The 17,361-nt window shown below is 43.0% G+C and overlaps 1 protein-coding gene across 1 annotated transcript in view; it reads right to left on the bottom strand.

Moving 5' to 3' along the window:
• Positions 1–17,361, bottom strand: part of FBXW8 (F-box and WD repeat domain containing 8) — a 112,886-nt gene that overhangs the window by 13,509 nt on the left and 82,016 nt on the right. The window contains exon 8 of the mRNA XM_067700744.1: positions 5,935–6,062. Coding sequence (XP_067556845.1) covers positions 5,935–6,062 — 128 coding nt within the window. The remainder of the gene's footprint in view (positions 1–5,934; positions 6,063–17,361) is intronic.

The raw sequence follows: 17,361 nt of genomic DNA, 5'->3' as shown, positions 1-17,361 counted from the left end.
ATAGGAGTAAATCTTTGTGACTCTGGGCTAGGAAATGGCTTCTTCAATATGATATGATATTGCTATATGATACCAATAGCACAAATGACAAAGAAAAACTGGATAAATGGAATTTCATCAAAATTTAAAACTTCTGTGCTTCAAAGGACATTATCAAGTGTGAAAAGACAACCCATAGAACGGGGAGAAATATTTACAAGTCATATCTGATAAGAGGTTGGTATCCAGACTATACAAAGAACTCTTGCAACTCAATAAATAAAAAGACAACCTAATTAAAAAATGGGCCAAGGATTTGAATAGACATTTATCCAAAGAGGCCAAAAAGCACATGAAAGGATGTTCAACAACATCATACCTTTAGGACAGCTATAATCAGAGACCATAGCAAGTACTGGTAAGGATGTGGAGAAACTGGAACCCCCATACACTGCTGGTGGGAATTGTAAGATGGTACAGTCACTTTGGAAAAGAGTCTAGCAGTTCCTCAAACAGTTAAACATAGGGTTATATAAGCCAGCAATGCCACTCCTAGGTATATATCCAAGAGAACTGAAAATATATGTCTACACAAAAATATGTAGTTGAATGGTAACAGCAGCATTATTCATAATAACCAAAAAATGGAAACAACCCAAATGTTAACTGATGAATGAATAAGTAAATGTGGTATACCCATACAATGGAATATTACTTGGCCATAAAAAGGAATTAAGTGGTGATTCAAGCTACAACACAGGTTTATCTTGGAAACATTATGCTAAGTGGAAGAAGCCAGTCACAAAAAGTCACACGTTCTATGATTCCATTTATATGAAGTATCTAAAACAGATCCGTAGAGGCAGGAAGTGATTAGTGGTTGCCTAGAGCTAGAGAAGTTGGGGGGACATGGAGAGTGACTGCTAATGGGCACAAGGTTTCTATTTGGGGTGATGAAAATGTTCTAAACCTGACCTGGTGATGACTGCACAACCTTGTGAACTTTACACTGGATTGTATAATTTAAATTAGTGAATTGTAGGTATGTGAATTCTATCTCAATAAAGCTAAAAACTTTTTAAATCAATTTAAGATTACAGGAGGAAAAGCAGTGGGATTTGTTGGCTCAGTGCATGTTGCTCTGGCAGCCCACTAACAACCTGATGTACGCCCTTACCACCAACTCTTCTTTTTGGCCCCGCCGTGCCACCTGCAGGATCTTAGTTCCCTGACCAGGGATTGAACCTGGGCCATGGCAGTGAAAGCGCAGAGTCCTAACCACTGGACCGCCAGGGAAGTCCCACCCTTATCACCAACTCTTATTTTGATTCTCCCCAGCAGAGCATTCTCTGGTCTAGATCCCTGATTTCATTCGTTAGAAATGAGCAGATCCCAGATGAGAAGACTAAGAGCAACAGAATGGGAAGGGACCCCCTTTAATACAGCCCTCTACTGCCAACTAAACAGTTTATTTAAATTATTTAAAGAGAGTAGGAGTTCTGCATCTGACCTAAAGTAAGCCCATTACTGCCTCTGTCTTCTGCTGCTACAACCCAAACCTCTGGACAAAACACAAAAAGCAAACACCTGAGGACCCTGGGGAGTTGACTCACTACAGTGGATTGTGGGGGAAGTGGCCAGGGAGGAAGGGGCCGTGGGGAAAGGAGTTTCTCTCTCACAGCCTCACCCCGAGTGTGAGCTCCTGTAGCACAGCTGTGTGGTAGCTAAAACGCTAACAGAAACACCCTCTTTCTGAAGAACCAAGGAGAGAAACCCCTAAGTCCAAAGAACGTGGGTGTGGCATTTTTGGGGATTCCCCCATCTCTTTTCTGTCTGGTTTTGCCCCAAGACAGTCCCTATTCACAGAGCTGCATGGTGGTAGGGATGCCAGCAGGTGAAACCCTGAGAGAAACCCCATCTTCTCGTCAGAGGCCCAGGGGACAAGGGCCCTGAAAGCTAGGAATCACAGGGATGAAGAGAGGGAGGAACTGGAGACGGGGAGCCCGTGATACCGCGTGCGACCCCGCGCGTGGCCCAGGCGCAGACCCAAAGCAGTACAGCAAAGGCTCAGGTAAGATTTCAACCACTGCCAGCTCAGACTAACCTCTGGGTGGCACGTGTGCAGGGCAGTCAGAGAAGCACAGCAAAGGTTTTGGAAATTGAACTGACACTGGAATCACCACCCACAGAAGGGAAGACACAACTTGCAGTCTGAACCTAACCAGGGGGACTGCCTGTTTAAAACAAAAACAAAACTCAACATCCTCCAGAGGATTATGTAACAGGATCGAAAGTGGACACAAAATGTCCAGGATACATCCAAAATTACTTGACATACCCCCACCCCAAAAGCCCCAGGAAAATGTGACCCATTCTCAAGGGAAAATGTCAACCCTAAAATAACCCAGACTTTTGGAATCATCAGTGACTTTAAAGCAGCTATTGTAACTATATTCCATGAGGTTAAGGTACAATGATAAGAATGAATGAAATTCTGAGCAGAGAAACAGAAACAATGGAAATTTTGAACCAAAAAAGTATAAAATCTGAAATAAAAAATTCACTAGATGGGTTCAACAGCAGAATGGAGGTGACAGAGGAAACAGTTCATGAACCCAAAGTTAAATCAGTAGATATGTGCAACTTGAAGAATGTAAGGCTTAGGAAAGAAAATGAATAGAGCTTCAGTGACCTGTGGGATAATATCAAAAAGTCTGTTCTTCACATCACTGAAGTTCCAGAGGAGAGGGGAAAGGGATCAGTGTGGAAAAAAATATCTGAAGAAATAATGGCCAAAAACATCCCAAATTTGGTGGAAGACATACATTTACAGATTCTAAATGTTCAGTGAACCCCAAAGGTTAAACTAAAGAAACAAAACAAAAAAACTCACAGTGGTCTATTTCCTGCAGACTTTATCTTGGTAACCCATTCAAGTTTCTCATAACTGTTCTAATTCCTAAGATTTATTTTTGCCTTCATTGAACAAATACAGACTTTTATTCAATTGAAAACACCATCCAATTCAAGAAGCACCATTACTTTATGTAATATTTTAACATGCTGCCATTTGTAAGATGTTATTATAAAAGACACATCTTGATTTTCATAGATGTGAAAATGTAAAGAAAAAAAAAGTGCATCTCAGAATAAATGCAAAACATACACAGTTAAGCCCTCTCTGAGCACTAGACAGACACTGTGGTAAGACACAAGCGTCCTGTCCTAACACCGGATGCACACCGCTCCCTCCTCTAATGTTACTTACCACTCTTTCTTCTTGGCTTAGCAGGAAGGGACAAAATACGCATTAAAAAAACCTCATTGATCTGTAGTGTTAAAACTCTTGTGCAGAGCCCCACCTATATAACCCCACTTTATAACCCTTCCCTCCCAGCGAGGGAAAAGTACAATCCAACCATAACTCAGTTCCCACCCTGATCATTCTCTTAATCTTTATCAGACTCTCCTTAACCTCTAGTGACAAGCTAGGTGAGCTATTTGTTTCATTTTTAATTTCAGCTTATACCCACCCCCCAAAAAAAAACCAACTCCTTAGAAAATTCCACCCATGTTATTAGCAAAGTTACTCAAGCTGATTTCCTTAAAGAAACTTTATTTTTGTTTTAACCTTGGACAGTTTTATGTACCTTTCGAGTCCATTTCATTCTCAAGTTATTTATAAAGTACTAAGAGAATGCAATAGAAGTTCAGTTTTTTAAATAAAAATGGAGGTTCCAAGGTTTTTAAACTGCATCTGTCATGAAGTGATAGCCACCTAGCTCTCTTCATAGTATTTGCCCCCTCCGTCCCACTTCTGAAATAAAACATAAGCTGTACAAGCCTGGGTGTGCATCTCTGATGAGTTCCTACTCATAGCTATTAAGTCTCTGGGAAAAACCCCACAAGACATACCTCTATCACTTAAAAGTCTAGAGTCCTTATTCCTTCCTTTTTCCAGATGTATAGTGCTTTTAAGCCCCATGTTTGAAATTCATATTGCTAACCCTGTTAATGTGAGTCATAAAGAACAATCTTATATATGATGGCAAGGCTCGGCGGTACCAGTAGCGGTCAAATAGCCGGCACACAGATCTACAAGTGGCCCTGATTAAATGCCATTTTGGATAGCCCCCTCCCCAACTCCAAGTCCCAAGTCTATTCTTTTCATCCAAAAAGACAAAGGGTGTAAAAAAACCCACAAAAAACGTAACTGGTTTACTAATAAAATGGCTTTTAACGTGGTCAGGTCTGGCCTTCAAAATGACCAGAGAGCCCTTTACACTGCACATTCGGCTTCTCCTCTGGCAACGGGGAGCATGGTCAGGCAGCCCTGCTCCAGAGGAAAACGTCAGCTTTACCGAGTATGTACAGGCCTCCTCACTGACAGCAGGACGTGCAGCTGACAATGGTCATGACAATCTGGCTGTAACTGTGCTTCTGGAGCTAATGAGGTTACGTTATATAGAAAGCAGAGGTCTCTTCTCTGGAACACCATTTTGGTTTCCTGGGAGCCTAGCTGTGGTTGAACACCTAAATGGTCATGCTGTCAACAAACTCTGAAGCATAACCTACAATCCCAAACCCTTCCATCTGGATGCCCCACAGAGCCCTCTGCATTTGCTCTCCTGGAAGGCGAAGAGCTGTTAGGTCCCTGTGGGTAGATCCTATCAGATAAGCTTGAAGCCTTTGTACAGCTCAGTCAGAACTGAAAATGGGAGAGTAAAACTATAAACTGATGTGTTTCATTTGCTGTGCCACAAGTGGGGCCACTTATCAAGCCTAGTTTGTTTTCTTTTTTTTCAGAGAGAAAAACTGCCTGGACATACACTGAGGAGTTCAATTCTCAAGCATGAGAAGTATCAGCTGTTTTAGGAGGGCTCGAGGAAAAAAAGATCAGGTATTTTCTTTCAATAAAGCATACTCACATCTTTTTGCTCTCTGGGAGGGAGATAGTAGTAGTGAAGGTCAGAAGTTGAAAATATTATCTGACAAAATAATTATTTTTGCAAGCTGCTGCACTGGTACGACAGAGGTCTGGGATTTGGCACAAAGGAGGACCCGCCTCACGATCTGATACCCCACCAAGTGGCCCGCCACCTGCAGCCCGGGGCTGGCCAGGGGAGGGGGCGCCAGCTGAACCTGGCCTCCAGCCACGCTACCTCTCTTCAGGGCACTGGATCAGACATGACAGATAACCAGTCAAAAAAAGAAGAAAAAAAAAAAAAAAGGAAGAAGAAAGAAAAGGAAAAGACAAGGGGGAGAGGGAAGAGAAAGGAAAAAAGCCTAAAATTTGGACTCAGACAGTCTTTTCAAACACTTTAATCCTTCCATGCTGATGGGTCCTGGAGCGGCCGGAGCTGGCACTGGACCCTGTACCGGGAAAATCCAACTCCCTAAGCCAATACGTTAAAGGGAAGACTGCTAATCAGCTAAATAGAAACTGGAATCTGTTCACATGAAGTCTCTTTTTTTCCCCCATCACCGGAGGGACACCATAGTGGTCTGAAACACACTCTTGACATCATTTGGCAGGCAAACCTATTTTGCTGAACATGATTCATCCCTTAGGTTGTTGTTTTTAATATTAGAAAGTGAGCTTTTAAATGCCAAACAAATTTTACAGCAGGGAGACAAAAGATATTCCAAGTGGTCTCACTGGACCTTCCACCAACTGCGTCCACCAAATGGCCTAAAAGACAACCTTCCCATGGTGTTTCAGAAATGAGGCAGAGACGCAACTCCATCCAACTATTACCTAATACAAGACTTTGTTCTCCAAGTTCACAGGGATGGTATTTATGGGATCAGGGCTGAACTCAGGTGGGCAGAGATGTGAGTGAGAAGTGAGGAGGGTGAGCCGGGGAGGAAATCAGTGAGCTCAGTGGAGGCCGAGCGGCCAGGCCTCAAGAGAAGCTGCCTGTGGCTCTAAGATGCGACTCTACTGACACCTACCTCCTGTCCATGTTGCCACTGACCATGAGATTGGGAGGGCTGTCCCGGAGGTTGACGCAGGTGAAGTCGCCAAGCGCGTTGCCCAGCTTCGAGAGGCAGCGTTCTGCTTCCAGGCTATACACCAGGATCTGGGGAGGAGGAAAAACACGTGGGTGTGCGTTAGGGGCAGCAGGCCTGCACAAACAATTTCCACCCAGCGTCGCCCCGGGGCACGGTCACAGCACCAACTCCCATTAGAGAAGAGGCTCTAATACTCCATTTCCTGACCACTTCCAGATAATGACAGTATAAGGATGGCTCTTAGAACAACAAAAGGAAACACAAGAGAAAAGAAAATCCAAAGAATTCCAGGCCAAGGTGCAAACAAACTCATAGGACACAAAAAAATGCCAAATGGGGAAATTCGGTATCCCAATTTCTTAACACAGAAAAAGAAGCATGGAAACTAAGGGTCACTGACTGCTTCTGATTAGTTAATGGGGGAGGCTAACAAGAAGTCTGTGTACAGGTTCTCTCTCTCTTTTCCCCCTCTGTATTTATACCACAGAAGGTAAAAAGAACAAACAGTATAAGCATCCAGGATGATGAAGCTTGTACAGTTAACCACTAGATGATTCCTTTAGATTAAACTACAAACCAAAACATAGTCTTATTCCCAAACGTTAAAAAAAAATTTTTTTAATTGAGGTATAACTGATATTCCCCAACATCTCTCTTCAGTCACTCTCCACCAGCTAATTATAGTAAGCTCTGTTCCATAAGGTATGGAGGCAAGTAAGAGAGTATCCTTGATCTCTAGACAATGTATTCATTACATTTGAACACTGCCTTTTCTCCAGCAAATGGGGAAACAAGGATGATTCATAAGGAATCTTTCTGAAGATTATTTAAGTCTTTTACTAAAAAGATCTTAGTAATTCAATTAACATTAAGTGCTTGCCATGGGTCAGTAATTGTTGTAAGTACTGAAGACATAGTTAGTCCCTGCACCCAAATTCACTGTTCAAAATCCTCCTCATTTAAACACACACACACATGTGAGCATACGTTATATTCTGTTGATCATGTGGTTAAAATTAATCACTGAACTCAAAAGTTTTAATGTTAATATTTTGTAGAGTCTCCTCTTAGCCCACACATGAAAATGATGTGCTATTTTTTCTTATTAACCTATACATTTATCAATTATCAGTGTACAGATTCCTATTTTAGTACTGAGAGGTTAATAAATTGACTCCACCTTGAAAACCATTGATCTCATTGTTGACACATATTTCTAACAATTGAATCTTTGGAAATTCCTAATAGTCAAAACAACACTATAATATTAAGTAAAACTGCTCACGGTATCTGAAAGGAAAGAGAGCAATTTCAAAATGTAAAATGCCTTTTTTTTTTTTTTTTTTTTTTTGCGTTACGCGGGCCTCTCACCGCTGCGGCCTCTCCCGTTGCGGAGCACAGGCTCCGGACGCGCAGGCTCAGCGGCCATGGCTCACGGGCCCAGCCGCTCCGCGGCATGTGGGATCTTCCCGGACCGGGGCACGAACCCGTGTCCCCTGCATCGGCAGGTGGACTCTCAACCACTGTGCCACCAGGGAAGCCCGTAAAATGCCTTCTTAATCCCTAAAGACCATAGAGAACAAGCTAAATTTATTTTTATTTTCATGCAGTTGAAAATAAAAGTTTCTGAGAAAATTTCAACTGTAAAATATCCAAAATAAGATTCTTCTTCCAAGTATGGACATAGAAATAAATCAAATCTTCCATCTACAGTAAATATCCTAAAAATTACATGAAAATCGGTTCCTGGAGGGAGAAAAAAAAAAAAAACACCAGCAATGTCATGGTCTACCCTGAAAGTAACATTCTGCACTTATGTATCACTATACAGCTTTCAAGAGGGCTTTTGGACTCAATCTCTTCTTCTTTTTAAAATACTTCAACATCTATAGCAGGAAGAAATGTTCCATGATAAATATAAGAATTAAAATCTGATATTGAGTCTGTTCCTATGTCTTTATACTTTTTTTTTAGAAGTTCTTTTTTGACAAGAGGATAGATCATTTCTGAATGAAACAGTGGGATCTAATCCCTCTTCAAAAAGACTGCAAATTCATCGTATAAGTTAGTAGTCAGGAGTCAAGTATTTTCTAAAATGTTTAATAATTCAATGAATCAGAACTATCCAAAGAGTACCTTGACCATTACGTTTAGTTAAAGACCGCAGAGATTAGAAAACACATTACCCATCTCAGAGGCGGTTCTTCCCACGTTACGAGTCCCTCAACAACCTTTAGCATCTCTCTCTCCCCTCCACGCTCTCTCTCTTTTAATAAGGTTGAGCAAATGGGACTTCATTTTATCTGATTGCCACAGACTAGTGAGATTAATTATTCATGCTCACACTCTCCCTCTTGTTAAGACCATGCATTAGACTAATTTTTCTCTTTATTGCCCTAGCTGGGTGAGTCTCAACCCACGGCCACTTGACTCACTCTCAGAAGTGTATGGATATGCTGGAAAGAAGGAAAAAACAACCCATAGCTAAAATCTTGGAGAAAATGTTCTGCACCAATGTGACCGCCAAATCAATAGATGTTGCTGGGGATATTTTTCTTAAGTACCACATGTATATTACAAAAGGGTTTAATCAGTGATAAAGGCGCAAATTTGTATAGAAGTTGGATGTTTCTTTAAGAATTATCTAAACTGACTGAACCATGTTGTGTATTTTACAAAGGTAACTGCAGGAGACGCAGTGTGTAGTCCCGGACGCTGCAGGCTCTACTCCTTTCTCTTTGGCTTCCAGGGAGATCTAGAGGGCACCTGGTGGAAGCAAGCATTGTTTAAAAAGAACTTTCTGTTTTTTCCTTCTTAGAGATGTTAAGGTATTTTCACAAATCCTAGTCTTAGAATCCTAACTTTCATTTTTGTCAATTATTCAGATTTCTCTGAAATTTCTAAAGAATCTGTGTTTTTTTCTGATTTCAAACATAATATATCTTGTGTAACCTTCTGGATAGCCATCTCTCAGGAATAACCACTTTAACAGTTTAGTGTATACAGTTGTCCCTTGGTATCCGTGGGGGTTTACTGCCGGGACCCCCCGGATACCAAAATCTGCCCACGCTCAAGTAAGTCCCTTATATAAAATGGTGTACTATTTGCATATAACCTACATCTTCTCATCTACTTTAAATCATTTCTAGATTACTTACAACACCTAATATGATGTAAATGCTATGTAAATAGTTGCTGGTGCTCAGCAAATTCAAGTTTTGCTTTTTGGAACTTTCTAGAATTTTGGGGGGAATATTTTTGAGCCGAGGTTGGTTGAATCAGTGGATTCGCAACCTGTGGATGTGGAGGGCTATGTACTGCTAGACTTTTTCTATACACGTCTGTCTTGTCTGTGGCGCGCACACCCTCTCTGTGTATAAAATTATTTTTTTCTCTCGATGGGACTGTCGTTCTACAGCTTGTTTTTCCTACTAAATAACATGAGAGTTCTTTCCTCGTCAGTACCTATACATAGATCTTGTTCTTTTTAAAGGCTGCATAGAACTTGTCTATGGATATATGATTCCATATTGATGTATATTTGGGTTGTTTCTAATATTTTAGACAAAATAAATAATGCTGTAATTCTTTCAACAGCCAGTAAACAAATGTTTATGACTCTTCTCTGTGCAGCAGGCACTGGAATGAACAGGGAGGGTGGATGATGTGCAGGAGCCTGGCTGGCTGCCAGCTGAAACAATCCACCTCTTCACCAGCTAGTGCACAGCCACCAACTGTCCTGGTCCGCCATTTGTGGGGCTCGCCTCTCTAAGGAGACCCACCTTACAGCCATGTCCTAGCAGGTGGTGGTGTAACAGTAGGGGCAGCAGTGTAGAGTCAGGATGGAGGTGGTGGCCACAGGCCTGACATCTGGGAAACATCGGCAACGCCCCGGTGCAGGCAGGCCCCGCCCCTCCCAGGTGTGACCCGGACCATTTAGTGTGCCTAGGACTGGCTTTCCAACCAAACCATGAGGAAAGGGATAAGAAATGGCTACTGCCCCTGCAGTGGGGTGAGCTCAAGGCAGGCCAACTTCCTCTTTCACCCATTAAGAACTGGACTTATCAATACAAACATTTCCTAATCTGGGACTGCTATTAGCCTCATAATGAAACAGGAACCACTGTATACAGAAATAGCTATGAAGAGATTACAGAGCCTTGCAGTCCCAGACTTTTGGCTGTGTGCTAATGACTGAAAAAAGGAATTCCATTTGTGTTTTCTTTAAGTTTACCACAATAGTGAGTCTTCCTCACACTCCTATGTGTCATCTGCCAAAGGCATTACACCACCACCAACGTCAACCTGAGCAGCGGGCTCACCGCCTCAGGACCCCAGGCACTGCCTTTCCAAAGGGGTGAGGAGTTGTCAGAAGGCTTCCTTACAAGACTATAGCTTTTCAAAAGGCGTTGTGAATTAAAGATAATTTGTCTGCCACCATCTAAAAAAAAGGGAAGCGACAGAGAGAGAAAAGGTTAGGAGACGCTGTGCTGGATTGCAGCGAAGTAAAAGATTAAAAAAGGCATGGGGAGGAAGATTTGACTGAAATTCCTGGAGATAACAAAGTCTACCTACTTTCTTTTCTGATCTCTAACAACCCACCTCCATCACTACCACATATATTTTGCCCTTCTGAGGGGGTAAAGTCATGATAAGAAGCCAAATTCTAGAGAGTAAAGAAAATAATCCTCATGGTCTCTCCTCTTCCATCCCAATTAAGCTTACTGTGTGTTCTCTTTGAGCCCTTAGCAGAGTTTATTCCCTCTTGTCAGCGCTGAAGGTATTCACCATCTACGCACCCCATCTGGTGTCCCCAGGGGGCCACCTTGAACCGTACATTTGCTTCCTCCAACTTTTCCCCAGACCCATGGTTCTCAAACACTGGAGGGTAGGAGGGTCACCGAGGAGACTGTGATTTTAGCAAGCCAGCTAAGGCACTGTTACCAAGCGCCATGCCACATATTGTAAAACACTGTCCTAGACTCAGACTGTAAGTTCCTTGGGGCAGCAATCCTATCATTCATTCCTGCAGCACTGACCAAGGGCCAGCACGTGCCAGGTACTCAGTAAGTGCTTGTAGATTAACTGACTGGTACACATTTATCAGGCAAACCCAGGGCTTACCATGGTCTGGTACATAGTAAGTACTCAGATAGTCCTTGTTTTGCTTAACACATTCCCCCATTTCTGGATGCCTAATCTTGCTGCTGGCTTGTACAAAGGAACCCCTTTCCTTGTACTCAAAACAGAAGGTTCCACAGATCTCTCTCCACAGTCTCCAGATTCCAGAACTCCCAAACTGTATCCAGGCCCAAGGTTCCACCTCTGACAACACAGCACACTATGAATGTCTAGAATGTCTGGGAAACCATCCTGTTTACAACACTGAAGATTCAGTCTAGTAAACATTCCTGTAAACATTCTGTTTAACTCCTACGAAACCCGAGAAAGTCCGAGGAGGCAAAAATGAAGAGAGCACTACAACCCGAAAGGGAAGTAGCACTCACATCAGGGGCTGCTCTGGGGGCGTCTGCCAGCGTCAGAGCCTGGAAAACTGGGGAAATAGGAGGCAAGGTTTCCAGCCAGTGCCAGGTGGAACCAGAACTGATAAGTCTGCCTAAAGCTGGGCCCCTTGGACAGCTATGTACACTCAGCAAAAAGCAAGATAGGAACAAAAATCTATCCACTGGTGAAGAGAGCCTACATGGCAACTTGCCTGTCTCAGGTTCAGCTCAGGATGGAAAATGTTTGCCCTCGGCCTGCAAGCCTCACGCAGGTTGGGAGTTTGAAGTTATACTACCTGCAAGGCCAAAAGACCCCAGGTCTAGTAATAAAAGTACTTTCATGCTGGTGACATGCTTCCTGGTACCTGGCAGAATCTTCTCAGGAGGAAGATCCTCTCAACCCAGGCCCCACAGGAGATCTACAAATCAAGATCAGCCAAATGTGAGTTCACAATTAAAGTTTTTTCCCAACACAGAAACAGCTCATCACAAGTGAGAGACAGAAAACAGGCTTCCAAGGATATCAGATGTTTATCAGATGAAGAAAAATATGCATGCTGGAAATGTTTACAGAAATAAAAGAGGGTGAGGGGTCAAAAGCAGCAAAACTGATTAAGTAGCTTTGAAAAACAAAACAAATAGAATTTCTAGAAATTAAAAAAAAAAAAATCAGGGGACTTCCCTGGTGGTGCAGTGGATAAGACTCTGCACTCACAATGCAGGGGGCCCTGGTTTGATCCCTGGTCAGGGAACTAGCTCCCACGTGCATGCCGCAACTAAGAAGCCCACGTGCCGCAACTAAGGAGCCTGCGTGCCGCAACTAAGGAGCCCACGTGCTGCAAATAAGACCCAGTGCAACCAAAGGAAAAAAAAAAAATCAATGGATGAGTTAAACGGAGTCCAAGAGAGAATCTGTGAACTGGAAGACAAAGATGAAGAAATTATTGAGGACGCAACACAGAGAGATGGAGATGGAAAAGATGAGTGAGTGAGGAAGAGCACAGAAGGGAGAACAAGTTGGTCTAACACACATCTAACCTGAGTTCTAGATAGAAAGAATAGAGAGAATGAGGGGAAATTTCAACAAGGCAATGGCTGAGACTTTCTGCAACTGAAAGGAAAGAAGTGCAAGAGAACCCCAAACAGGGAAAATAAAACTAAATCCACACCTAGAGACAGCAGAGTGAAACCATAGAAAATTAAAGACAAGGAAAAACCAGCCAAAAGAAGAGAAAAAGTCCTAAATGGGAATGACAGTTAAACAACTTCTCAGTAATAACAGTGGAAGTCAAACCAATCACCTCTTCAAAGGTCTGAGAGAAAACACCTGTCATCCTGGAATGATAAAGGACTAGTAAAACCACCTTTCAAGAATGAGTATGAAATAAAGATGTTCTGGGATAAAAATACCGAGCGCAGAGAGCACTTGTGGCCAAGAGACCCTCACTACACAATATACTTTTGGAAGATATAAAATCATTCCAGAATAAAAGGTCTGAAATGCTGGCAAGAACAGTGAGAGAAGATTCAGGTAGATGTGCACGAATATATGCGAATGTTGACTATACACAACAACAATGCTGATTTGGGGTTAAATAAATAGAATAAACTCTATCTAGTCATTATTATTCCAAACAGTCAAGTGCCATGCATCAGGGCAAAGTACCAGGAGCACAAAGATGACAGGTGCACGGGGGACCTCCAGCATCATGGTTTGGAGTGAACAGATACTTTCTTGGATACCTGTACCGTGTTTGGCACAAAGGAAGGACTCAGTATCTATTTGCTGAAAGAATGAATAAGTGCTGCACACCTCTGCCTGTGTCGATTACAGGTGAACGACACACCAGCCTTACATTAAAGATATCCCCCCCCACAGATGAACACATTAAGTCAATTTGCTTTCCACCAACAGCAGTATATTTAGCTGGTTCATAAGTGGGAAGTACAGTTTTATTCCATACAGAACTCAAAGTACAAGACTAGTAATGCTCAACTTAAAAAAAAAAAAAAAGACAGAAGAAAAAGACCTCTCAGTCTTTGGGGTAGAATTTACTCATGTAAACGACCCAAGCTGCTCTTCTGACCCAACATAAATATGACCCTCAAAAATGTGCTCAAAAATTTTACTACAAAAAATGCAGGGTCTGCATATTGATGTTCACATACAAAGCTAAGTGAACAGTCTCTATAAATTCACAGATGAGCTAAGATTGTAAAAAACGATGAGAAAGACAGTTGGGGAGGGAAGGCGAGCTAGTGAGAAAAGAGTAAATCATACAAAAAACAGCCAATAAAAAAATAAAAAAGCAGTTAATATACATGAATAATGGATGTCTGATTTAAAAGCAGTTTACTCTGATATGATGTAATTTTTGACAATCAGCCAGAGAGACTATTTTGTAAGTCCTTGCCAGAGATAAGTCAGTGCAAGAGGCTTGGTAACGCGGCGTATCTGTGAACATGTGGAAAATGACTTTCACCACCATCCCAAAGGTGACTCTGCTGGCAAACAAAAACTTGCCTCTCAGGTGCTTTTAGCAGCAGCAAACAGCAAGATGCAGAGCCGAAGAAATGGACCCCTGACATGAGCACAGCTCCCTGAAACACAGCAGCCCCTCAACAGTCTCCATGACATGCTTCTGGCACAGTCCACCCTCAAACGCGGCACAAAGGGAGAAGCAGCCTGAACCGCTTTCATGTTTAAGTTTTAATGAGAGTGACAAGCCCACGAGGACAGGATATTTCAGGGATGGGACGGTGTTGCTGAGCCTCGCCAGGCACCGGGTAGGCAGGCCCGTGTGCACTCCCCACCACCACGTGCCAATGCACCTGCAACCCCTGCTGTTCCAGGACTGGACTCTGCCCGGGAAGGCACTGCCAATCACTGCAGACTGTGCCAAACATGGGGCTTTGTGATGTGGGCAGATGCCTACAAAGGACCAGAGCGAGGCCAAACCAACACCTATTGTGACCTAAGCCTGAAAAGAACCCAGAGAGCAGGAGTGCACTTGGGTGAAAATGCAGGCCAATATGACCCAATCTCTCTCTCCCCCTACACCCATAGGTGCTGGAAATAATGAAGGAAGGTAGTGACCAGAATACGGTTCTCTGCTTTGCTTCAGGGACCTCTTTAGACAGTCTCTGTCCTAGTGCTAGAAGAAGGACAAGAGGTACGACTAACAAAGAACGGGTTGATGGGGTACATAAAATGAATAGGAACCGCTCACTGTCAGAGCATTTAGCACAATGAAGAGATTATAATTATTATGCAAATATATAACTCAAAGCTGAAAATCCTCACATACTCCTTTCAGGTTCCCAGCAGGCCTCATCATAATAAAGAGCACAGACAGTTTTGAGCACTTCACAAATATTAACTACATGTAACTAACCAAAGTCCCCACGAGAAAGAAAGTTATCATTAAATCTGTGTTATGTAGGGAGGAAAACTGAGGCTGCAAACTACGAAATGAATTCTTCAAAATTAAAGACAACCTGGACATGATTTTTTTACATGGGAAGATTGCAAGTGAGAGCTGGTCGTGTAACAACACTCGTGAGCCTGTAGACTTCACACTGTATACGCAATTCAGGATATCACGGTGCTTGCGCGTCAGTTTGCAACCGGCCTGGCAACTTCTCATTTGGCCCCAAGTTAGACTGGACAAAGGCTTAGAAGTGGGTAGACAGGCAGAATGTGGCTACAATCAGATCACCGAGACAAATGAGAGCTGATGCAGGAGCATGAAAAATTGCAGTGAACTACTGGCGCCTTTGGTGTAGGGCACACAGTCCACCTGCTAGTCCGGAATAAACATGGCATATTCTGGACGGCACAGGCTCCGTTTGCAGGTGCAGGGTGGAGAGTGGCAGGCCGACTCTCCAGGGTCTGGAAGGCCAGGCAGAAGGTGCGCACCAGCGAGTCACCCACAGTCCTTGGCACGCAGCCACTGCTCCTCCGACAAAATGTGAACGGGACCATGAGGAGGGACACTGACAGGTGGTACAAGAGACCAAAGGTGGGGAAAGGGCAGGGGCAGGTGAAGGAGGGGAGTGCTGGGGAAGAAGTATTCTCATGTCATTTTCAACATATGCTTTAAAACTTATTGTGGAACATGAGATAGGAGTTCACACCCTAAGGAAACTCCGCAGTCCAGAGAGGCCACCCAGGGGAACAGGCAGAGCCTGGGCCAGAGGTCCTAACCTAGAAAGATCCAAAGAAATGTGGGTATTGAATCTGGTCCTGGTCCAGTTGGTCAGTCCCATATCAATGGACCACCTGCAGCAGGAGACGGTCAGAACCCAGGTCACGGCAGAACTGCTTCCCCTACGTGGCACATTCAGACGATTCCTGGCCTCACTGTGACCCACTGAAAACCTCCCGAGTCCCTTAATCTGGAATGTGATTGTTCAAATGTGGACTGAGCTGGGGTTTTCCTTTGACTATCTACAAAACTGGATTTACCCTGTAAATTAATAACACACTGAGAGGATGCTTAAGAGAGTTAACTTTGCGTCCATTAGAAGAACTCATCTGCAACTCAGTAACTGATAAGTTAATTAATTATAAACCCACTCTCTAACACAGTGCCTTATAGACTGAAGTGCCGGGTAAATTAAAAAATCATATTCATCTACATATTGAATAAAAAGCAAAAGCCCTCCACTTTGTAATATTTTTGTTAGTTTAAGCTGCTACGTGTACTTGAAAACAATAAAATGTCTTAAATACTGTGAAATTCAAACTCACTCAGGCCATTTTCTGTGTGCCCTCTTCTCCTATCCTCTATCAAACCAACACCATCTGTCTCAACTGTCTGGATATATACACATGGAAAGCCTGCAGCCTATTCTACAGTGTTACTGTTACTGATTATAGAGCAAAGGTAAACATTTCCAATAGGTCCCAGTGATCTTCATTAACTGAAAAACGAGCTGATTTTTAACCCTAATAAACTAGTTGCTGCTCATCTGGCACAAAGAAGCCAAAGCCACCTATTCAAAGAGTGAAATAAACACCAAGATCAACTCCAAGTTCACACTCTCCCATGGGTATGGAACGGTAAACCTGGATGGAAATCCCACATAAGTAATCAGGAAAGCCATTAGAAAAATTAGGCCCTATATAAAATTCTAAGCTTAATTCAAAAGACAAATGAGGGCTTCCCTGGTGGCACGGTGGTTAAGAATCCACCTGCCAACTCAGGGAAGACGGGTTCAAGCACTGGTCTGGGAAGATCCCACATGCCACGGACCAACTAAGCCCAGGCGCCACAGCTACTGAGCCTGCGCTCTGCAGCCCACGAGCCACAACTACTGAGCCGTCGTGCCACAACTACTGAAGCCCACGCACCTACAGCCCGTGCTCCGCAACGAGAAGCCACCGCAACGAGAAGCCTGCACACTGCAACAAAGAGTAGCCCCTGCTTGCTCCAACTAGAGAAAGCCCGTGTGCAGCAACGAAGACCCAATGCAGCCAAAAATAAATTAATTAAAATTTTTTTAAAAGGCACATGAGAAAAAAGGAAATGATCATCATATATGTCAATGTAATGGTCTTGTAAAAACTTGCTCAGTGCTTCTAGAATTCTGATCAATGTTTTTAGAAATTAGAAAACGATACACGTGTCATGATATACAAAAACTACACCAGTGTGAGCGAAGACAAAAGATACTTTAAGACACAGTGCCGGCCCTCTCCAATGAGGCTCCACATCTCAAAGTGACCATACACGAAGTGACTCAGCATTCACATTAATTTAACTGCATTCATCCTGCAAAAAGTTGAATTCCCCCAGCCCTTCCTATTCTAAATGTATTCTTGTAAAACAACTCTCAGGAAAATGACTCCTAGCAGGTA

Source organism: Pseudorca crassidens, chromosome 12 (genome assembly GCF_039906515.1).
Source record: "Pseudorca crassidens isolate mPseCra1 chromosome 12, mPseCra1.hap1, whole genome shotgun sequence".
Classification (NCBI taxonomy): Eukaryota; Metazoa; Chordata; class Mammalia; order Artiodactyla; family Delphinidae; genus Pseudorca; species Pseudorca crassidens.
The sequence above is the reverse complement of the archived record's forward strand: the minus strand, read 5'-3'. Positions and strand labels throughout refer to the sequence as shown.